The sequence below is a fragment of the Andrena cerasifolii genome, chromosome 9 (assembly GCF_050908995.1).
Source record: "Andrena cerasifolii isolate SP2316 chromosome 9, iyAndCera1_principal, whole genome shotgun sequence".
NCBI classification, from domain to species: Eukaryota; Metazoa; Arthropoda; class Insecta; order Hymenoptera; family Andrenidae; genus Andrena; species Andrena cerasifolii.
The window spans coordinates 12,941,021-12,965,136 of record NC_135126.1 but is presented as its reverse complement, the minus strand read 5'-3'; the positions used below and the strand labels follow the sequence as shown (position 1 = coordinate 12,965,136).

Sequence of the window (24,116 nt, the reverse complement as noted above, 5' to 3'; positions counted from 1 at the left end):
AGCCGGGCGCGTCGAAGTTAGCGGCCGCTCAGCCGGCTTACTTCCTCCTGGCAAACTGGAAAACTTCCGCGGAGCATTTCGAGGAAAAACTTGAAAGATTAAACGCCGCGATGGTATCGCCGCGCGGCCGCTACGGAAACGGGCGATATAGGTCCGCGAAAAGGAGCGTCGAGCCTCCCTTTCTTTCAACGATAGCCAGACTTTTGGTAGATCGAGGGCTGGATAAGAGCGCGCGTTCACCGGCATATGCAACGCTCGGGGGATTTAATTCGAGCGGCGTAAAACTACAGCAAGGTGGAATTTCTTCCCACCCGTTGGAAATTAGTGCCGCCCGGCTCGTAACGGGTAACAGCCAGTGGTTGTAATCCGAAAGCGATGAGGCGAGTCGACGAAGTGTCTTAAAAGCGCTGGACGAAGGGCGCTGTTCCTTGTTTACGGTGGAATGTACGACAGCGTTTGGAAATAATGGCGTGCCGTCGGAGGACGGCAGCACGAGAGAGCGCGTATTCTAGATACGTTACTGGCGGAGGACGCTCGGCGGCCATAGCTTCTTAGCGTCTGGAACGGGCTTCGTTATCGCACTCGATGTTTATTATTAAACTTGGGAACACCGGACAATAATTGGATGGTTTAACTCGCCGCGAAAGTTTCTTATAGTTTGGTGGCCGCGGGACTTTGCTGCGATTGTAATTGTAAATCCACCCTTTAAGTAACGAAATCAACCCTGATCGCGCCTATGGGGCTGCGCGGAATTTGGGGGCGCGTCTCTGGGAATTAATTTTTCGAGGACGCTGATCAGAACACCGGGCAGCTCTCTGAAGCGATTAAATTTAGCCTCCCGTGTCCGAGAATCGACCCGATCTTCGCGCACGAATCGCTCCAAGTGACCGCGCCTCGAAATAGAGCGGAATAAAATTCACGGCTCTCTCGAACGGCAAGGTAATTACGTGTAATTTATATTACTTGCCATTGACATGCAAATCTGCGTACCATGCATGTCTGTCCTAGCCACGGCGGTGCCGATTCTCCGCCTCCCGAGCCTCGCCATCATTCTACCATCCCCATCGGTCTCTCTCCCTCCTTTCTTCGCACCCGCCTCGGCTAGACATTATATTCAGCGCCGGAAAGTTGCTCGATCTTCTGGCGATATTCTTGAAAGGAGTCGAATTTCGAGCTTTCCGCGTCATAATGAGAAACTGACCGCCAGAGGTTCGCGTGGGGCGAGACTCGCGAAACGTAGTCACTGGATTTAAGGTCAGGTGGTTGGTCTGTGATAAAGGAGCCGAGTTCTGTTTTTACTCCAACGTTCTCGTCATTCGCTGTCCTCGGCCACCTCCGTTCTACTCCGGCGCGAACAAACGATGGAAAACGCAGAAATACCGGGGCGTTAACTACGAGCTAAGCCATTAATCAGACAGCGGGGAAATCTTATTAACGGGGCTGGCACCGCAACCGGCCAAATAATTTCGTCCACTTTCGATCCCCTGGCCCGCTTTTCGCGCCCGCGTCATGGGCCACGAATTATACGAGGTATCAAAGGTAGACGTTGGTGCAGCGTGCATATTCATATACCTATGCAACAGAATTCGAGCTGGAAGCGGTGCAACGGGGATTCGGAGGTATGCGCGCGGCTAGAGATAAATAGACAGGGTCATAGAGAACGTCCTGATGGAGGAGAAAGAGAGGGGGAGAGAGAGACGGACAGAGTCGGCAGCTTAGATACGGTTGAATTGGCCAGCAGCGTCAGTCTTTTGATCTAAACTAAAATACCAGGCCGAAACAACGGCCAAAGCAAATCTGTTCAAAGTGGCTGGCCTCTTCAAAGTACTTGGTTTCGTCCATCTCACTCGGTGCCGTGCGACGGCATACCCCAATGACCAATTATCTTTGTATCTTTGCCAATGACAAGTGAACCGCGAGTAAACTGACGACCGGGGGGGAAAGGGTTTGGTATGTGTCGGTTTATCGGCAAGGGTTGGGAGCCTCTAACCGGCTCTCTTTTCGTCTCACTCTTTACACCCACCCGCCCACACCCTAATCGCTCATCTAGCCACACACCCCCCGCCAATCCATTTGATCATCCCCTTTTGTTTTTGCATTCCTAATCTCATGCTCGTGGGTGTCGTCCTCGGTGCTCCGCGCTCGTCGATTCTCTGCCGTTCCGTTGTTTCCTTGTTTTTGTTTTTTTTTTCCCACCCGCTGCCACCCCCCGCCTGACACGGGATCAGCTCGAAACAACGAGGCACGAGACGCCCGCGCTGCTACCGGGGATCGTTGTTGCGTTCTACCGGGAATTAAATTAAAACTAAATTAAATCCATCCTCCCCCCGGGGCCTCCGTCGTAACCCCGATTCATCTTCGAAAGAGATCTCGCTCCCCCCGCCCTCTCCCGGGAGGTGGATCCAGCAGACAGACGAACGGAACTTTAATTGAAATTCGTGTGTCGAACTAATTATACGTCGCTGTCTGGTTATAGTTCCCCGAAGAACTACGGGCCCGTTCCCCGTTTACCGAAAGCGGCATAATCGAACGTCACGGTTTTCCCCGCACCGAAAACGACAGCGGATCGATGTTTTTCAATTCCGAAGAAGAGAGCGAGAGCGAGGACGCGCTCGCGAGCGCAGCCACCAGGATATTGGTGAATATTTAAAACGCGTTTGCCTCCCCCTTGTGTGCCGCTGCAACAGACAATCGTCGTCGAAACAATAGCTATCTAATGCGAAATAGGATGCCGGCAGCCTCCTCTTGCATTTCCGCGAACTAGCTTCATTTCGCTCTGCGCTTGCTACACTCACCAGAAGGAATCCGCCACGGTTTCCATGTTCGCGACTCTCTAACATGTCTCGTTAGACATATTCCTCCAGAGGGTTTCTATTTCTGTCGCCATTCAGCAGCAGGAATTTCCTTTCGACTTGTCTGCCGGGAAAAAATTCGTCCCGGAAACCTTGCCTCACCGTTAGCTCGTTTAATTCACTGCCGATCTTAATCGAGACGATAATTGCACAAAGAATGTCTCGCGTAAGTTGAACGAGATGTATTATCGAAATACTTCGAAATATCAGAGACAAGGGTTTTATTTAAAATGATCGACGACAGAACGGGTCCAGTTTCACGAGACGCCATTCTGCACCGTTTCAGGCCGCCCGAGATTTTTCACCTTCCTCTTAACTCGCCCAGTCTCCAGAATTATTAATTCGCGCGCACACGTGTAGGCGCTACCATGGCGCGTGGCACGCGAAACACGTCGTGCCCTCTGCTAAAGAGGACAGATGGAATGAGCGACGGTGTATTTGGTGTCCAGCACACGTACGTGAAGTAGCACGGGAGTACTTATTGTTCTGATGTCGTCTTTCGTTTAACGCACCGCGATCCGGTATCTAATCTCGCAAGAGTAATCCCCGTGTCCCACGGCTGCACGGTACAGCCTTGCTACACGGTAAGTCAGACCGCTGACGTGATTCGCATTCGTTAGCAGGATTAACCGCCCTGGAAAAAAATAGCCCTTTGATGGCCCTCTTACTGCAACAATAATTGAGGTGAACGACCTTGATGGTCTCGAATGATAATCCGCGCCCTCGGTAAGACTTGACTGTTCACCTTTTGCTTCCCATTTGCTTGTTGAGGGGGAACGGAATTAGGCGTAGACCTAAATAGGAATAGAAGTGACATGGACGCGGGTATATCTTTTCGCGTGAAACATCGGGATCCAGGGATCTTTCCGAGAACATTTTCTGACGGATGGAGTGGCCAGCCACTTCTACCCGGAAGGACGTCACGTTAATTTCGCAGGACGTTGTACATTAATTCCAAATTGGTTTTAGCCGTGCGGAGATCCTATGGCGTTGCCGCGCCCAGGACGAAGGATCACCGATCCGCAGAATACCCAGCTTAGTTCCACCGTAATTACAGAGCAGGACGAGGCTTAGCCGATCTTTATTTATACACGCGTCACGCTGCGACGCGCGTCACACGCCGATACTTCTTTCGAAAGTAATTCCTCCCTCATCGTGCATCTACGTGCTCGCGGAATTCCACCTGCAAATCAACCGTTTCGAACGATCGCTGGGGATAGCTGTGTCTGCTAGGGATGCCCGCGATTTCCCTACTGCTCCGAAGCCGTCCCCCGCGTCTAAATTACATCACCGTGCTTCAAGTTTTTATTAAACCCACCTAGGGGCAAGGAGTTGCGAAAGCTTCTCGTGAATCTCGACTAAGGAGAGTATTTTAGGGGTCCGCCTCCGATCGTTTTGATTTTTGGATATGTTATAGAGGACCGAAAAATAAGAAATACATGTTTTTTATTTTTCCCCGTTTTCATATTTGGGGGGTGAAAACTGCGTTCACAGTTAGTGGGTAAATAATTTTAAAGAAGCCCATCGCATTGTTTCACGAAAAATAAGCAAATTTGTTACAAGAAAGGCAATAGAAGACGATATAGTTTTGAAAGTTAAAGCTGCAGATTTTGTTAAGGAAGTGAAGTCCTTGATTGCAACGTATGGATCTCAAAATATATATAATTCAGATCGAAGTGGATTTCAATTAGAAATACATACTGGACGGATCTTATCAGCGGAAGGCCAAAAAAAAGTAGAATGTGTTGTACAATCTGTAGCGTCAACATCTCATAGTTATACGATACAACCAACAATAACTGCTGATGAAAAACTGTTATCACCTCTCTTTATGATTATTAAAATACTCTCCTTGTCAGTCTCGTTTACACCGTGCCAACATCGGTTCCAGATTTGCAAACAATTTCCAAATCCCTTGGATTTCGAAACTTCAGTGTATCCTCAACCCCAGCGCCCCTCGCTCGGTCTACGAAAGCATCCGCTGCGTTCGGAGAACTCGGCGATCGACCTCCATTATCCGGCGATCGAAAAACGAAAGAACGCCGGTTCCGCGTTTCGGAAACTGCATGACGCATCCAATGAGTTATTAGGGCCCTTTACACGGACGGTCTTGCGCGCGGTCCGGCCCGCGGGCTGGCGCGCCACACGCCGCGCGGCCCGCAAAAGTACGTGAGGCCGGATCGTGGCGCTCCTTCGCGCGGGCCAGAAGGTCGTACCCGTCACTACTTAGAGATAGGGAGTTCGGGCTCCCATTTCTACGTCGACTCCAGATGCTTTGTACACGATCCACCGCAGTGGTGTATTGTGTTCTACCTGTTCGATGTATATTATCAATCTGCGAAACGATCGACAAGACACGATCGCGATATACGTTCGCGAAAAGTATACAAATTCCTCGATATACCTGGCCTATAAAGGATATCATAAATGCTGTTACTGTAGGGTACACTGAAACATCTGTTTTTACGAAGCTAAATTTGGTTGACCTGAAGGTGCTATAAATTCTAGAAATGGTTTATGACTCAGTTATAACGAGTGTAAAATTTTACAAGGGTACATTAAAAAATGTCCAAATGTTTCCCCGGCAATGCGATGGCAAATGAAATTGCAGTTAACACATTCACTGTTGTGACGATCATAAATATTACTATCAACGGCAATAATTACCATGTCACTGCTTGTTTTAATTTAAAAACTAATATTGATAGACAATAAATACATATAGGTATGCAAGTGATGTTATGTCTAAGATAAATGATGAAGAGATGTAATATGCAAGATGTTTTGAAGAAGGGGGGTAGTCTTCTGATTGCTCGTGATGCAGGTCAAATTTTTCACCCACGCTCTTGCGTGGCGCGCAGCAAGAAAGCATCACAGTCCTGCCCGCGCGCCAGAAAGCACCACGCTCCTGCCCGCGCGCAAACCTCGAATCCAGAAGAGTTTTCATAAGAGACAGAAAAGGTAGTTAGAAAAGGAAAAAACGATACTTGGAACCAGGCTCGTTGCGCGCCTCAGGATTTCCGACAGTGCGGACGAGTCTGAGGCGCGCGACGAGCCTGGCAGCCGATCCTGGCAGCCAAAACTCCAAACGCAACGCCGTCGATAAGCCGTGCCTCGATGGGTTTCGAGGACTTCGACCCTCGAGACCAGGGGGGCCGTACCATGTTGCCCCCTAAGACGTGGCGAATAAAAAATTCTACATTTCGCACCGGATCTTGGCGAAAGTGACGTGGATCGTTTCCTTATGTTTTCCCGATGAAAATGGTCCAAAAAACGACACAAATCGGATTGTAATTAAGGAATCTTCATAATAAATTGATTTCCATAACTTCGTTAAAAACAGTCCGTTTTACATGATATTTGTTATCATTTTAATTGGGAAAACGCCAGGAATCCATTAGTGTTGCTTTCATATCGATACGACGAAGAGTAAAGAATTTCTCAATACGTTGTAATGAATATTTCACCCTCGACTGTGGGTCGCCGACCTCGATTCGCTGCGGTTGGCCAAGGATTCATACCTGTTTCAGAAAAACTGTATACTTTATTCTTTATCGTATCGATATGGAAGTGATACCGATGGATTCTTTACGTTTTTCAAATGAAAATTATACCAAATTTCATGTAAATCGGACTATTTTTAACGAAGTTATGGAAATCAATTTATTATGAAGATTCCTTAATTACAATCCGATTTGTGTCGTTTTTTGGACCATTTTCATCGGGAAAACATAAGGAAACGATCCACGTCACTTTCGCCAAGATCCGGTGCGAAATGTAGAATTTTTTATTCGCCACGTCTTAGGGGGCAACATGGTACGGCCCCCCTGGTCTCGAGGGTCGAAGTCCTCGAAACCCATCGAGGCACGGCTTATCGACGGCGTTGCGTTTGGAGTTTTGGCTGCCAGGATCGGCTGCCAGGCTCGTCGCGCGCCTCAGACTCGTCCGCACTGTCGGAAATCCTGAGGCGCGCAACGAGCCTGGTTCCAAGTATCGTTTTTTCCTTTTCTAACTACCTTTTCTGTCTCTTATGAAAACTCTTCTGGATTCGAGGTTTGCGCGCGGGCAGGAGCGTGGTGCTTTCTGGCGCGCGGGCAGGACTGTGATGCTTTCTTGCTGCGCGCCACGCAAGAGCGTGGGTGAAAAATTTGACCTGCATCACGAGCAATCAGAAGACTACCCCCCTTCTTCAAAACATCTTGCATATTACATCTCTTCATCATTTATCTTAGACATAACATCACTTGCATACCTATATGTATTTATTGTCTATCAATATTAGTTTTTATATTAAAACAAGCAGTGACATGGTAATTATTGCCGTTGATAGTAATATTTATGATCGTCACAACAGTGAATGTGTTAACTGCAATTTCATTTGCCATCGCATTGCCGGGGAAACATTTGGACATTTTTTAATGTACCCTTGTAAAATTTTACACTCGTTATAACTGAGTCATAAACCATTTCTAGAATTTATAGCACCTTCAGGTCAACCAAATTTAGCTTCGTAAAAACAGATGTTTCAGTGTACCCTACAGTAACAGCATTTATGATATCCTTTATAGGCCAGGTATATCGAGGAATTTGTATACTTTTCGCGAACGTATATCGCGATCGTGTCTTGTCGATCGTTTCGCAGATTGATAATATACATCGAACAGGTAGAACACAATACACCACTGCGGTGGATCGTGTACAAAGCATCTGGAGTCGACGTAGAAATGGGAGCCCGAACTCCCTATCTCTAAGTAGTGACGGGTACGACCTTCTGGCCCGCGCGAAGGAGCGCCACGATCCGGCCTCACGTACTTTTGCGGGCCGCGCGGCGTGTGGCGCGCCGGCCCGCGGGCCGGACCGCGCGCAAGACCGTCCGTGTAAAGGGCCCTATTGGCTGTCGGCCATTCGGCGCGACGAGTCCGGGGAATTCGTGGCGGGGCGCTAAAAGGAGCACGTAAGGCGAGGAAAAGAGCCGTTGCCCGGAGGGGGATGAGGATCTTTTAAGCACCATGTCGCTATATTTAGAGCTCATCCTTATCTTCGACGACCCCTTCTAACCGCAGTTTTGAATTGCGGCGCGCGCACCGTCGCTAACCGCCGGTCCACATCGCTGGTGATTTCACGATAGGGTCAAAGGAAGGGGCTGCTTGCGCGAGAGTGAGGCCGGGGCCACGGGGGTGGTTGGAGGAAGGCGCGTGAACGAAGAGTGGGACAGAGAACGGTCGAACGGCAGGGTGGATCGAGGGACGGAGGCTGCGGAGTGGCGTCGGGACGAGGGACGGAGACAGAGGGTGGTATCGGGAGGTGGAAAGAGCGGGATAAAAGGACCCAGAGAGGGAAGAGGATCGAACGGATCCGGGAGGGAGGCGGGAGAAAGAAGCCGACGAAACAGCCGGGGGTGAAGGAGAGACGGGCAGAGAAATAAAGACATAACGAGTACGTGAAAAAGAGCTAGAACAAAGGAGAATGGGTGAGAAGGCAGGTGGCGAGGAGGGTGGTAGCGGAAACGGTGAAACAGGGAGAGGGTAGGATCCGGGGATGGGTAACCTAGCAAGTGGCCAGAGGTGAGAGAGTAGGACAGTGTCGGTGGTAGAGACAAGGGGGATGAAGCTGCTCACCGGAGGAAAGGGTGTTGTAATGAAGCTGCGCGGGAGAGGTGGACGCTGGAGAGAGGTCGATGACGAAGGGGTGGAGAACGGCCTAACGTGGAACGGAAGGAGAGGGTGGCGAGAACGCGAGGAGAGCGCGAGAACCCGCTGGAGAAAAACGGAGAGAGAGGGGAACAGAGGAGTATGTCACGCTCAGAATTCTGGTGGGAGCGCCACCCAGGGTGGGAAGGAGGAGTTGAGCGAAGAGAGAGGGGTGTAAAGAGGGGTTGAAACGAAGGGACAGAGCCATAAGAGGGTTGATGGTGGCCCGGGTTGGACCCAGTAGCACAGTCGCGCGCCAAACTCTCGGAGGAAAGCACGTACTCGATTCAACGCGCTTCCGCACCTACGTCCCCAGCCAGATTCCTTTTTTCCAACCCCTCGCCGCCACCCACTTCTACCCTCTCGACCCGCTCACTTTGCCAACTTGGCGCGCTGCAACCCAGTCCTTGCCCCCTTTGTCCGACTTATTCTCCATCCACGCGCGAAAGCTTTGGCCTGTGACCGCAGATGGGGGCGACCGACGATCAACCAGATGACGATCTCCACGAAACCGAGGCGAGCGACGCTGGAGCATCGCTAGTGGCGAATCGCAGGTAATTAATATCAATCTATCTAATCGATGGCTTAAGTCAACCAATGGTAATACTATCAGAGCCTTAATATCGTCATAAAATCGATGATAGTAGTACCATCTGGATTGTGTGGAAACGTTTAGGCTCCTAAGCTATTTAAAAACCATTGTTGCCGGTAAGTGAATCCCTGTATTAAACGCCATTCGTTGTATTGCTTTCATTACGTCGAAATAGAAGTCAATGGAACGTTCATAAATAAATACTAACGTCAGAACGTCCATTGTCCCTCCGCGAGGAGAACAAACGCGCCGCTATGGAACCAATCCACTTCAATCAGTAATCGAAAAGCAATTTGTTGTCGCCAATGTTGCGCTCTCGTGCTCAATCACTCCGGTCCTGACACCTTTTTGTTTGTCGATAAATCGTACTCTTCCCGCGTGAACGTTTATCGATGCTGGGCGACAGGGCTTCCAATTCGAAAACTGCACGTATCTTTCGAGCGCAATACGTCCAACTCTCCATTGTTTTCTCCGCTATCAGAAGCTCGCTGCGAATTCTATCAACAAGTGAACCAGATAAGAGAATAGCCTCCGGCACCGAATACCGGGGGCAAATGAAAAATCGAGCACGACTCTGGCCGCTATGAAATTCTGTCACGGAGAAGCGCGCATTCATCGGGCGGAGTGTAAAATCTGACTGTGCCTGGTTTACCAATCAAATCTAGCGTGAAATTCTCTCCTTCTTTTTTTTTACACCTCACTCGAGCGCGGAGTCGTGTCCCATCGTATAGTCGGATTTTATATTTATCGAGCGGCTTTCCTCTCGAAAGAAACTGGGGACAAACGAGGGAAAAGAAAGCCCCGAGAGGAGCTGCGCGTTCCACGTCCCCGCAATATTATCCGATACTATGCGTGGCACAGCGTGCGCGTAATAAACGTTATCAAATTCAACGCGTAACGGGGCAGCTTCAACCCCTTGTGCGCACCAACATGTTTCCATTCCGTCGCGTTTGAGTATCAAAGAAAACGCCGTCATGAAACATTCTCGGATAATAACCACTAGAGATCCGTTCGATACGACGCAGCCCTAAACGCGCCGCATCGGCCGCGTAACGCGGAAAATTGGCGTGACCAGTGACGCGCGTAAAAGCAATCGCCGTTTTTCCGCGTTCGCGAGCGCGAAACTTTGCCCGAAACGCAATTAGATGGACGGAAACGGGCGGCGCGTCACTGTGCATCGTTATGCAGCTCCGCGGGCGCGGAATCCGCGCGCCCGTAGCCTTGTTTTCCGAGAATTAATTACTTGGCAAAATATTCGCGCCCCGGTCGAAATATAGTTTGCGCAGCACACCCCCTTGCTCGCGGGAAGGGGCATGCACGCGTGTTCCTAGGGCTCTCCTGGCCAACCGACGGGATCTCGTCCGAGGGCGTTAGCGTCCCCGCTAACGGGATTAAATGCCAATTAGGTTCTTAGCACCGCGGGATTGCGCGGCGCGCCGAACTTTTAACCCGATAAGTATCCATTAACGAAGGCCTCGGGGTTAGACAGCGGCTAATCGAACGCCGATAACGAGTCTAATGCAACCGCGAGTGTTGCTGAATCGTCGTTGGCCAGCGTCGTCGCGAGCGCATTCAGGTTGCCTCGGGCGATCGATTTCCGAGCGGAATATCGTACCGCGCGGAAACGCCGCCGCCTGATCATAGAGATGCTTCGCCTTCGATTTTCATCAGGAGGAAGGCAACAGGCTTGAATTTAATCCATTAAGGTTTTCTTTTCGAAGGAGACGTTTCCGCAGCGGTGTGCCTACGCTTTTCAGCTCCCGCTACTGATCGCGAGTGTCTCGCCTGAAATATAGATCTCACTCGCGAGACTGATCACCTGTTTAAGCGCAACCCGAGTTCAATTTTAAACGGGACACTCGGATCGAATCTGGTAATGGAAATGGAGTTTAGCTCGAGCCCTGTTTATCCCCCGGCGGGAATGGATAAAATGTCTATTCCAAGACAGGTCTCGAGAGGGTATAGCCGATTGGTGACTATGGGTCACGAACGAAACGAGTTCGCATCGAATTTAGAGTTAAGCGAATTGGTGTAGGTGTCGGACGGGGTAAATAGGACTCGACGGATCCTGGAGTCGCGGCCGAAATCACTAATGAAATTAGCAAGCTAAAGGGCCGCGGATCTGGATCCTCAGGTTCCCTCTGCGGCTCGTCGATTTTCGTCCTCATCAGGATAAAACGACGGCCCTCGTTTCGCTTCTCGCATCCTCTTTCCCAGCGACAGCCGGTTTCAAAGTTTCCGCTGTAAAACCTGCTCCATCGCTGCCGTAAAAGAGTGCTTAAACTCGGTGTAATTTACTTTACGTCATCTCCCTTCCTCCTTCCCGCTTCCACTATGCTCTGCCTCTCTATTCCCTTACTCTGTTGTTCTTTCTTTTCCTCCAGCCTCCCCCGTTCGACGCGCGTCCAAGAAAATACACCGGCAATCTCTTACCAACGAAGCATCGGCCAATTAACGATCCACTGACTTGCAGTTAAAATGTTTACTTCCCTCCCCAGCTCCCAATCATCGCCCATAATTTCCTCCACGTTTCGCGGCACTTCTGCTCTCTCTCTCTCGTCTCTACTCGGGTTCAATTTACCAGCGGATTATCCGACGGTTCGGAATAACGCTTCAGAGGATTGAAACGGAAGGTTGTGGGAACTCGAATAGATTAACGAGTGAATCGCCGTTCCTTAATGCCCTTTCCCGCTAAGCAGGCCGCGACGAAAGAAGAAATACAAGACGTCACCGGCTTAATCTTCATCCCTTAACGAGGCGGTCCGACACTTACCCTCCCCGGCCAGAAACCTCGAGCATCGTTTAAGGAAATCTTGCCTTAAGTCGCGCGGCGTAGCGTTTAACGCAATTGGGGCTCATTTAAAAATCCCATCAAAAATGTACTTGCAAATATCCGCGTGCCGCGGAGTTCACCCTCTCCCTCCGGTTCTGGATTCTCTCTAGCCCTGCGCTAACCCTCCGGGGTTATTTCTGCGGCCCTACGCTTCCACCTTCTCATCCACCCTCTTCCTTGATCGTGACCATCTCCGCCCTCATCCTCCTTCGCCTTCGTCTGCCGTTCGTCTAGCGCGATCTCCTTCCGTTTCCCACCCATCTTTTTACCTCCTCCTCTTCTCTCCCATTTTCCTTCCGCCTCTCGAGTTGACGAACCTCAGACCAGCCCGAGACAGCGGGGAAAGAGAGAGAGAGAGAGAGAGACCGCGGCGGCGGGGGCGGCTGATTGGATTGTAAGCTCAATTTACACTGCCTTCGGTTTCCAGTTTTCCTTTTTCCACCCTCGTCCGCTTTTTCCTCTCTTTTCGCAGAGCGACGCGACCCACGCCGCGGTATCGCTTGCACGGTCGCTAGGCACGCGACGATTCAGAAAGTTAAAGTTTCGAAAGCGCGCGACTACGGGGCGATGGATAACAAAGCAACGTCGTAATGACCGAGACTAGGATGAAAGTTTCGGCAAAGTGAAATTGAGTGTGCATGATATTTCACGGGGAGTTAGCTTTCCCTCGCGAAACGGCTCCGTTATACCGCGGCCGGTTCCTCTTCTTTTATTATTCGCCCTCCAACCACCCCCCGAGAGCGAGAGAGCTTGCTGACGCGAAGCCGGATCCCCCTCGACTCTTCTAGTCAAATTTTCCGCGGGTCTCGTAAGAGGATCGCTGGGGAAACCGCGCCTCGTCTACGTCCAATCCAGTTTGCCCCTTTGAGAGACGTACCCGAGGACTCGGTCTTTTCTGGCTGAAGGGAGCTACCATCCACAGTCATCGAAGTGTCGTCGTGCATCGAGCGTTTGCACGATGGCCGGGCATTAAGGGTGTTTCGCTTCGCGTCGCTTCCAATAAGCCGCGCGCGCTAACGAATCCATTGTTCGACGGATACGTTGCTGTTTTCCCGCAACTCATCCTCGATTACGCTCCTGTTTTCTCTCTCTCTCGCTCCGCTGCGCCTCTATCGACGGTCAAGCAGCAGCTCGACGTCTTTGCCGGAGAGAACAAAACGAATTGGAAACCGATAGAAGGGCTTTGAGTTGCGCTAAATACAGGAATGGTTTTTTAGCGCGGGGGAGGCACGGACTCCGATCGGACAGAAGGCACGAGCTGCAGAACAGAGATATCTGGGGAAAGGGGGAAATGATAAAGGAAGGGATATGTACCTATTCTAGCAGCACGGCCTCTCTTATTGTCCACGGTCAACAGGTTTTCCCGTTGTTTCCGTTCGATCGATATTGCCCGCGAATCAGCCTCCGAACCCTCAGAACGATTCCACCAATCCCCGTTCTCTGGCGATGGAAATTAATTTGCAAGGATGCCCGGTGCCGGGGATCAAGCGCGGGGGTTCTTTTTTTCCGCTGTTCAGTAAAACGGTTTGCTCTCCGTTAGCGCGTGCAGAGAGGATCGCCGCGTACAAATAGCGCCGATGCGAAATGATTAAAAATACGATGTGTAAAGAACGTCGGTTCAGCGTGGGGAACACAAATTGCGCGGGGAAGTAGGGGAGACCGGGGCTAGTTGTTACACTTTTCAGTTTTTTATTTTTTTTTTTGCATTCCATTTTCAATACTATCAATGACTCTGACTTAAAGTACGTTCTTTCCTCTACCGATGACCGCTATCGCGTGTAATTAAACGAAAACCATGACTTTGAAACAAGCCATTTTGAAAGTCGAGACATGTTGTAACAACGTGCCCAAACTAGGGGCTAGTTGTTACAGAATTAAATTTTACGAAACGAGACTTATTATGAGTAATATAATTATATTTTCTTGAACAAAAGTGAGTTTATTAATATTAAGAATCTGTTACAATAAATATACAATAAAAAATCTATTTGAAAAATAATAAAAACTACTGAAATCAGTTGCACTAATTATCGTCATCCGTTTCATACGGGGACTCGCAATTAATGCACACATAAAAGTGATTCTTCGGTTTTGCACACTTCTCATGTGCCCACTTTTTGCATTCTATGCACTGAATCCGCTTTGTGGAGCCCCTCTTTGAATTTGAAAAAGGAGAGAGACAGTGCAAGCAAACGCATTCTTCATCTTCGGAGGAAGAGTGTCTATTATTTGTGGTGGATTTATTTTTCATCTGCCTTTCCTTTACTGTATGTTTTTTTTATTTTTATGACATCAGTTTCCTTTCTAAAACTTTTTAATAGAATCTTTTTAGGCTTTCATTTTTTACTTTTCGTTTTTTCTTTTAACAGTTGTTCCTGACGTATGGATACTCTTACAGGCGTGTTCGTTACAATTTCTGATTTCATCTTCTTTCTTCGTACAATTGTCGTCTTTTTTCCGCTACAGGGTACGGTTTTACTTGTTCAGGAGTTACATGTGGTTGACATGAGTTGGCAAAACTTGTAGACGGTTTAAACTTGTGGACGTACCAATAATTAAAAAAAAAAAATCATTTAGTGGGAAACCACTATAGTGACTCGCGGTAACTAAAGGATTAAATTAATAAATTAGTTACTAAATACAATGTAACAATATGCTCCTTTCCCTCTGTAACAACATGCCCCTTGTCTTGTGTAACAACTTGCCCCTTGTCTTGTGTAACAACTTGCCCCGGTTGACACCATTGTGTATAAAAAGCTATAAGTTCATATCAGTTGGGTGTATTCTTACGTTCTTGGTGCCAATCTGTAGCTAAAGGAACACTGATTCAAACGTGGTAATATTAATTTACATACATTTATCTGTCTGTTCGGTAGAAAAGATTGAAGTAGAAAGAGAAAAGTTACTATTAGTACCGAAAGCACAAAAAACTGTAATAAAGTGACAACGCGTGAACCGACTACAAACAAACAACATACCCAACCTTGTATGGTTGAAACACATCAGCCACTTCATCGTCGAAGTGATAGTCCAAGTAAAAAAAATTTAAACGGCTTTGTAACAACCTGCCCCTCTAACAACTAGCCCCAGTCTCCCCTAATAGAAACGTGAAGCAATTTTTGCTGTTTGTTTCGGTCAGGGACGGCTCCGCTAGCTCCTCCTCTACCCTTCTCCCGTGACCCCGCGATGTCGCGCAAGAGGATTTATAAAAAGCACGGGGAAGTAACGTAAAATGTCGAGGGGGAGTTTTAATTCTGAAATGGAGCATAATTGCTGCATCACAGAGTATCAGTGCCCCCCGTGAAATGGTTTGGAGCGGAGACCTCGTCGACTTAGTCAATTCCAAGACGTCCAATTATTAGAGGGGACTAACGGGAGGCACTGACAGGACAGAGGAGGGGAGGAAGAGCAAACAGGGCTGCGCCTGCATCTCGCGATCAATTAACCGTACAATACGACTCTTAAAATAACGAGCGTTACACGGAAAGGAACTGCGAATCCCGGGTAGCGAGCTTTCATAAAGAGACGCGTCAGGAGCAGCGAGCCAGCTTCGCTGCGAAACGACAATGCAAAACGCGCTGCAGCTCGTTCTCGCTACGGGCGAAGGTTGTTTGACTTAGAACGAAAGATTCTTTGAACAGTTTGGACGGCTCTATTGGCAGAGCTTAGATCGAGCAAACTTGAAACTGAAATGGGGATACGGTTTGACTTGCCTCTCGCTTTGAATATTCACTTCTATAATACTAGATTCAGAAGATTAGACGCAGAGCCGATAGCTCTGCTAGCTCAGCTGCCGGAGATGAAAGATCACGATTCGAATCACTACCCGGTACTTCGCTCGTCCAATCATCCACCCTCCCTTGATCTACCGACACGTTATACCCCGAAGAGTATCACAGAGCTCTAGAGCCTCGTTTGAAAGCAGCCCCATTGAGACACTAAAAGGCATTATTCTCCGTTTCGCGCGTCCGAGGTGAGACGATAAAATCCCCGCCGAAAGACACGGCGGGCGACGAATGACGCCGTGCCGATGATCAGGGGGTAGGTAGCGCCTCTGTATTTTCTGGTAAAGACAGGCGACGATTACCCCTGGTGCGAACGTAATTACGGTGGAGCGAGATACGAGGTGGAAGCTTACATGTAAATTGCTGCTTAAAGCTCGATCGTGCCCGTCAATCGCGGCAGCTAGATTAGAAAAAGCAAGGAGCCTCTTACACGGCTCACTAGCCACGGGGTTCGGGCGCGGCCTCGAGAGCCAGAGGGAGAGGGTACGAGGGGCGAAAGAGAATGAAAACCCTGTGGAAAATAGCGCGCAAAGAAGGGGCGGACGTCGGATGAACAGCGATACTTCGATACTCGGCTAATTCGCCACTGGATCGATGATCAAAAACACCGAGGTTCGCGTCGTCTAATTTTCCGCGAGAACACTTCTATTCCGTCGTCAGAACCGAGCACCCCGGAGGATTTCCCCCCTGCTTTCCATATTTCTGCTCGCGCAAGACGAGGGAGGATATTTTTCATGAAATAAATACTTCGGAAGTGCGGAGTAATGCTTTTCGCTGGAAGTTTATGCGCAGCAATTATCGAAGTGATTCGAGTACGTCCTCGATTAAATACTCGAGTTTAACGAATCCCCCGTGCCGGATTCAATTGCGTCGCACGGGATGTGTAAAAATCATGATCTGTGTATTATGAAATTCCCCGTTAATTTGGGGAAACAGGCCAACTGCTCGAATAACAGAGGGAAAATAATTTCCAGAGTGGCGAAGGTTTCGCGTGAAAACAATTATTTGTTGTAGGTATATCCGCGATTGAATTTTTCAGTTTAAAATCTGTCTGCCTCTCTGCCCAACGAACGGAACATTTGCATTTGCAAAATACGGCAAAGCACTTCCGCGACTGCTTCCGCCACTTCCTCTAGAATCCACCGGATTTCTCCGCGGCTGATATTTTTTCGAATTCTCCTGCTCGCCGAGAGGGGCAGCCGCTGGCAGATATTTCCTAGGAACGCTCAAAGAAATGATCCTTAATAACATTCGTCGGAATACCTCCGATAAAATATCGTGCAACGCGGCGCGTATATAGGCAGGTACCTATAGCCAACAAACTCCCGGCGATTCGTCGAGCGAGAGGGCGCATATATTTCCGAATCCTATCTGCGTGCATACGTCTATCTTCGTTTACGTATTTTCCACGCCGAGGCCGGGGATTGGGAGTGTCGTGAAAGGAACCGTGAAGAGCTAGAGCCACCCCTCGCGCGTCGCTGGCGGTGGTGTGGGTGGTGCGGGCTGGTCTCGAATGGGAGCCGGGGCAGCGTTGAATTCAGCGAAATGATTGATTCCATGCGAGAATTCCTCGTCGATATATCCATATTTTTTGTCGACTGTTTGAAAACACTTCGTTCCGCTCGCAATTAAGAGGCGAGAACGAAGCGAGCGCGCGCGAGCGGTAGACGTGAAATCAGCGTTAAATTCGAGGCGAATTTCCTGTTCGAAATAGCATCGCGCTCGGCGCAGGGGAGGGAGCTCCATCCGCGAAGATGAAATCGGATTTGGCGGATTTGTTATGCTCATGAAACACGAAAATCGAGACGGCGCGACGACGCGGGGCTCGCCGGAGCGCGCGTCACCCAGTTCCGCGTTTATTAAATCCATTCTCCGCGGCGAACTACCGGCGCGACGGTTTTTTTTTTTCCAGGAACATTAACGTTATCCCTCCGCGAGAATGGAGGTCCGCCGTCGGACAAGCGGCCCGTGATTCGAATGCGACGCCCGATGAAACGGGCAATAAAACCGCGACCGGGATCGCGGGCGTGAATCCCGTGGACACCCTTCTACGTGTACAATCGCACGGGTCGGACCTTTCGAGTCCCCGTCGCGTGTAACCCGAAGTCCGGACACGTTCGATCGATCTCCTGGAACCGAGATAAATGACGGAATCGTGAGAACCGGGGGGGGGGGGGGTCGGGAGAGAAGGATACGTCTATCAGGGATCTCTGTGCCTTTCCAAGAGGAAAGAATTAACTCTCGCTCGACTATTGACGTAACGAAGAGAGAGTGCTTCCGATAGTTCTGCCTTTAACAGCCGCACGGTCGTGTCCGAGAATTAAAGCAAAGAAATATACCTTCTTCGTTCCGTCGTGGGTAAAAGGAGAAATAATCATGAGGCGAGGGGGGAAATCTCGTACAATTAACTCGCCGTCGCTCCGTCTCCGTCGAATTCGAGGATTACAAACGCTGTCGCAATTAAGGTGCCCAGGGATCGTTTCGATAGCGCCCGGCGACTATAACGATATCTGGACTTAGGGGAAACGATCTCCAGACGCACGGCCCGCCCCTCGCCCCGCCGAAAACGCCGTTCCCCATCGTGATCGCCGCGAAACGGTTCGGTATCAGCGTCTACGAGGATCGTTTGCGAAAGCGGGCGAAATTGTCGACAGTAACGGTTAATACCGCCCAACGAGGGGCAGAGAGGGGGCGGGTAAAAAAAAAATTAAATTCCCTCGCAATGGACCGTGATAGCGGGCCGCGGGAAACGTGTTACGATCAAATTAGAGACGAAGCCTCGAAACGTTATAAAATTTTATTTTACACCTCGGAGGGCAATTGGAACCCGGGCCACGCGCTCGCCATCTAGTTCTTCGGGGGCCTGAGCGACCCCCGCCGAGGGGTGCGCACCTGCAGGCGCCATTAGCGGCTCGAAACACGGTCGAACATCGGCGAAATACATATGCGGATAGGTAACCGCGTGCCACGTATGGTTAGGACCAGGGCTTGAATAAGTTTCGAAAATAACTGTTTCAAACTGTTATATAATGGTTCTGACTGAAAGAGTTATGAAGAACTTTTGTTCGGAATAACCGTTATAAAGAACCTAAATATCAGACTATATAAGTATAAGTTACGGTTCCTATATAGCTTTATAACTTTTATTTTTTAGGTTCTATAACTTTTATTTTTTAGGTTCTATAATTTTTGTTTTTTAGGTTCTATAAGTTTTATTTTTTAGGTTCTATATAAGTTACAAAGCGGTTATAGAACCGATTCTTGTAACGATTGTACAGAATTTTACAGTAAATGAAATCACAACATATTACAACTATAGATTACTATGTGTAATAATATATATTTGCTTACTTATTTATAATAATTTTAAACAATTTGGTTACACAGAGTAATCTATAGTTGTAATATGTTGTGATTTCATTTACTGTAAAATTCTGTACAATCGTTACAAGAATCGGTTCTATAACCGCTTTGTAACTTATATAGAGCCTAAAAAATAAAAGTTATAGAACCTAAAAAATAAAAGTTATAGAGCTACATAGGAACCGTAACTTATACTTATAGAGTCTGATATTTAGGTTCTTTATAACGATTATTCCGAATAAAGGTTCTTCATAACTCTGTCAAGAACCGAAATCTTTATAATAACGGTTTCAAGGCCTGGTTAGGACGAATACGCCGCAGCGTTTCTGCCGGAAAGAGTGCCAGCGCGGCCGTGAAGTAGGTAATGCGCTCGCATATTCAGCCACCCATATTCTCCGGCATTCTCACCCTGCCGCTACTTTACGGCCCCCACTATATTTCTTCCACGCACGGCGGCCGGATTACGGGTCTAACGGCAGCGCAAATACGGCGACGCCCGCTTGTTGACACTCGCCCGGTTACCTCCCCTGGCCATTCGGCGATAGAATGGTATCTACGCCAGCTCGTGCACACACCGCCGACACTTACACGTACGTACGCCCACGCACTGGGAATACGAGTGCATTTGAACGTTCTCTCATTGCGGTTGAAGCGGGGCATAGGTGCTTCACTCGGCGCAGACTGCTCGCGAATATAACCGGTGGTAACGCGCGACGCGGTGGTAGGTATAGGTCGCCGATGCCGGGGCACACGTGAGGATCGCATTCAGGTAAATACCTCTCCATATAACGGGTGCACATAAAGGAGAGGGTACATGGGGTATGAAAAGAGGAGAGAAGCAGATAGCGCCCGGATAATAGCGGCGAACCATCCGGCAGAAAATCTCTTCCAGCGCATATAGCGAAGGTGAAGGGGGGGTGTGCACTAGGTGAAGCTGGTCGGAGGGTGGAGGGATCGTGATATAATGGATATACGCCTGGGCCTTCGTGCAATGCATACTAACCCCGTCTGACCGTTCGCGTAAGCTCAGCTCGTGCGCGACGTTTTTTCAGGCCTCGCTGCGACGAGTCTCGATTAAACCGCAGACCACCTGCGACGGCCCACTGAATCACCACCGGGATTACGTTATCGGATTCAACCTGATAATTGGAGTCATTTGCCGTATAACCGAGCCACCAGTCTCCTTTCAGAATCCTCGCGACGGTTTAAGGCTCTGGTCGACTTTCTTCGTGGTCGTCGAGATTTCGAAGACTTCAGGAATCGAGTAGAGTTGATGAGTCCAGAGACCGGACGGTATTCAGACGTTGCGAGGTACACATCGAAGATAGGGTGCGCGGCGGGGCTAGAGGGGCTACCAAGGTGCGATTCGAAGCGCACCCAGCAACGATTACCAGCGCTGCCAATCGAGTTCTAAATTGTATCCCCGCGATCACAATCGGGCACTCATTCGATTACATTAAAATATTCGACCGGAACATCGGTGACCCGATGGAACCGTCGGCGCTTTTGTCCGTCGCTCCCAAGTGCTCCGTCACGGTCCCATTATCGTTCCTATCCAATTTCAAGATCTATTAGAGTCAATGAGTCATTAAGCACAGATTCACTGCGCCTCGAGTAAACAATTAACCGCGCCTCTCGCGGCCTACACCCACGCATCGCCGGTCGTCCCGCGTGAAAGCGGAAACGCGGGAATTTCTGTTGCGCAGGAAGCATCGCATGGAAACGCGATAAACCGTCCGTGCGAATAAAGTTAAGAGACACGCGAGAAGCCTCCCCCTGGTATTCCCGATCCACCCGCCCTGCCCGCGCGAACCCGTGCGTGGGAGGCCATAATTAGCGCGGTATCGTGGACCGCGATCGCAGTTAAATGGATCATCGAGAAAGCCGCAATCGAATTCGGGCCTGGAGTTGGCGAGCAAATCCGAAACGGATCGCGGCCGGCTGTAAATTCGCTGAATGTCGATGCCGCGGCGTCCGTGCACACGGTTTACCCAGTTTATTCGCAAAAATTAACGCTTAAGCCCCGCGGATAAAATGATACTAAACGACCGTTGATCCCGATAAGCTCTCCACGGCCGTGATACCAGGGCCGCGTGTGCATATCCAGTGGTATATATCGTAGCAGGTACTGCGGTACTCGATCCAGTACACTCGTATAAACGGATACAGTGGCGCGACTCCACCTCCATCGTTTTTTGCTTCCCCGCTTTCCGCCCTGGGGGTTCGATCTCTTTCTCCATCGCGCGTACGTTCCCGTTATCGGGGCGATATTTCAGTTAGCGGGCTTAACGGGAAGCGTTCCCTGCATCCGCCCCTCACCTCCCAGGCCCTTCTACCTGCGCGCTTGCAGAGTCTCGCGAAAGGGTTTAGAGGATCACGGTCCAGAGAAGGCACGAACCGGGGCTAGCTTCGATGTGGCGGAATTTACGGGCGCGTCGCGACGCCTTCACGGGCAGTTAAACTTAACGCCTATTTACGCGGAAACGTAACGAAAATTAACACCGCGCATTCAGGAGGGAACGGCCGAATACGTTCGATGCGAACGGCAAAGCCTGCCGCGAATCGATGATTGCCGCTGGGTAATGCTTCCACGCCGCGTTGGTTGGCAGCGGGACCGAACTAATTACCGGAAACATTGCTCGTTTTCGAAGTATCCGGGAGCAGTGAGGGGATCCCTCGATGCGGGAGGATGCCCGACGGCCTTGTTAATCGAAAAGAAGCTACATGGAGGATGGGGATTCTGGATTCGACGATTCCCGTTACACCTTCTGGTTCGTTTTTCTGCGGCTGACAGCGCCCGACACAGGTCTACGTATAATCAAAGTCATCGAGAACTTAGTTTACTGAGAACTCCGTATCCACTCCGTCTTTGCCGGCTGGGCGCGAGGAAATTGGTGTCGGCGGCGCTAGAAACTTTGACGCGATCTTTAATTGGAAAGCGCGATGAGGCCGGAAATGGGAATCGACCTTTAGTTGTTCTTGTCGGGGATAAAAATTTTGTTGAACCTCTGAGGAGAGAAACTACGCTGCTTCCGACACTCCTTTTTCCATCTCCATCTCCCCGTCGAAACTTTTCCGTCCTAGTCGTCACCTTCCCTCACCCCAATCACATTAAAGTGGCGTCAAATTACAATGATTCGTGAAGCGAGTTTAACAGCGAAATATATTGCATCGTTGAACTAAATTAGAGCAATCGATTTAGTTAATTAAGGCGCGGTGGTAAATTAATAAAATCCTTCGGCATCGAAATTCCACGCGTTCCGCCACTGTTCTGGCGTTCCTTGCTTTCGACAATACGGTTCCCTCGCGTGACGATTCCGTTTAATATTTCCGCGCAACGTACGAATGACGCATCGATCATTAATCATCGAGAGGGACTACTGCGATTCTCCATTAACAGGGCAGTTTGATCGACCTCGTTTCGCTGGATTTCAACTAGAAACGGTTCAGAGGAAACGGAGCGTTCCACGGTAACCCTCGTTTCCACCTAATAATTGAACAAACGCGAGGAGAATGTCTTTCTACATCCAGAAGCAAAGTGGCCCTGGAAATGGTCGGAACCAGAAAAGGAAACCACAACCGGGGAGGCGAGAATACTGCAGTGCGCAGGCATGCCTCTCCAAATCGAGAGATTCGAAATTATTTCCGCTAGTCATTTGCGTATTGTGTTTCAAGGGTTCGAGAATTTAGTCAGAATTCTAGACTCTCCTTTCCGTTTTACCTCTCATTCCTGTTTAATCTCCGAATTCCTTCCTTCCTTCTTGCTTCAATGAAATTAAAAACGTCCAACTGCTTAAAACAGGTACGCGTGGATCCTAGGGAACGATATTGGCTTTGCTTAAGACGTTCAGTGTCTCGAGGTGGAATCGAGGATCTGCACCGGGACGAGTCCTGCGAGATCAGATGAAACGGTACGCGAGTGTTGTGCGAAACTCGATGATATCGCGTTGCGCCCTCGGCTCTTTGCTCGCCGACGATTGCGACACGCCAGTAATCATCTGAAACACAAACTGAAACTTACGTGTACACACCAACCAGACGCAAATCAACATGTCGCGTTTCAATCACGCGTGCGTGTGTGTGTATTTCACAGGAAATCTGGAGGCTGTGACGCACGTGGCAGTTTTGTTTTTGCGGAATTACGTAGCTGTATGTGATAATTTCAGAAACTCCTCAAACATATTAACACTGCGCGCGATCCGTGAATACATACACTGGTTTTTTAAGTAGACCATCGATAAACCCCTCGCCGGGATGAAGTGCTCTCGGCATCATCAACGCCCGCGTGCTACCGCCCACTTGATCGACACCTTCTGATATGCAAATCACGGGAATCATAAAGCGAGATTAATCACGAACCGACGGGCACACGTTGCTGTCGCAGTCTGAAAAGAGCGGACCGCGTGGTCTGATCAAGAACGTCGGAGTCTACTTGCGAAAAGGCCAGCCAGCGCTGCGTGGCTCGCGTAGTCTGACCTAAGATTGATTTATACTACTGCGGCCAGTTTAATCACAGGCCCCCGTCTCTCGCGGGGCGCAGCGGCGCTGGAAATGTAATCCGGTAGAGTCGTAAAGGGTGGAAGTGGAGGGCGCAGGACGTATCTTTTTCCACGAAATACATCGGGATATGTAAATTCATTAGCGTCTGCTTCGCGAAGTTTAATTACATATGAAACTCGGTGGGAGCTTTTGTTTGCTCGACAAGAGGGCGGGGGAGGGAGGCGACAACGTGGAAACGCGGATGGAGGAGGGGTGGATGATGGATGCCAGGACAATCGAGAAAGTAGAAACTGTTCCCCGATCGTTCGACGGCAACGGTTAACGCGCCGTTACACGGCGCATTTGTTGAGCATGCGATTCGTTATTTTCTTCGTTTTTGCACGCCGGCCGCGGCGACCGATCGATGGGAACTTTTCCGCGGCGGTTTCCGTAACATAACGGAAATAAGCGGGCAGAGTTATGCGAGGAATTCAAATAAACGTTTCCAGGCTGATCTGAGGA

The 24,116-nt window shown here is 49.5% G+C and overlaps 1 protein-coding gene across 1 annotated transcript in view; it reads right to left on the bottom strand.

Moving 5' to 3' along the window:
- The window catches only part of Scgdelta (sarcoglycan delta), a 215,685-nt gene extending 206,441 nt beyond the window's left edge, over positions 1 to 9,244 (bottom strand). The window contains exon 1 of the mRNA XM_076819864.1: positions 9,240 to 9,244. Within this exon, the coding sequence (XP_076675979.1) occupies positions 9,240 to 9,242 (3 nt within the window). The 5' untranslated portion in view covers positions 9,243 to 9,244. The remainder of the gene's footprint in view (positions 1 to 9,239) is intronic.
- Positions 9,245 to 24,116: the final 14,872 nt, after the last annotated feature.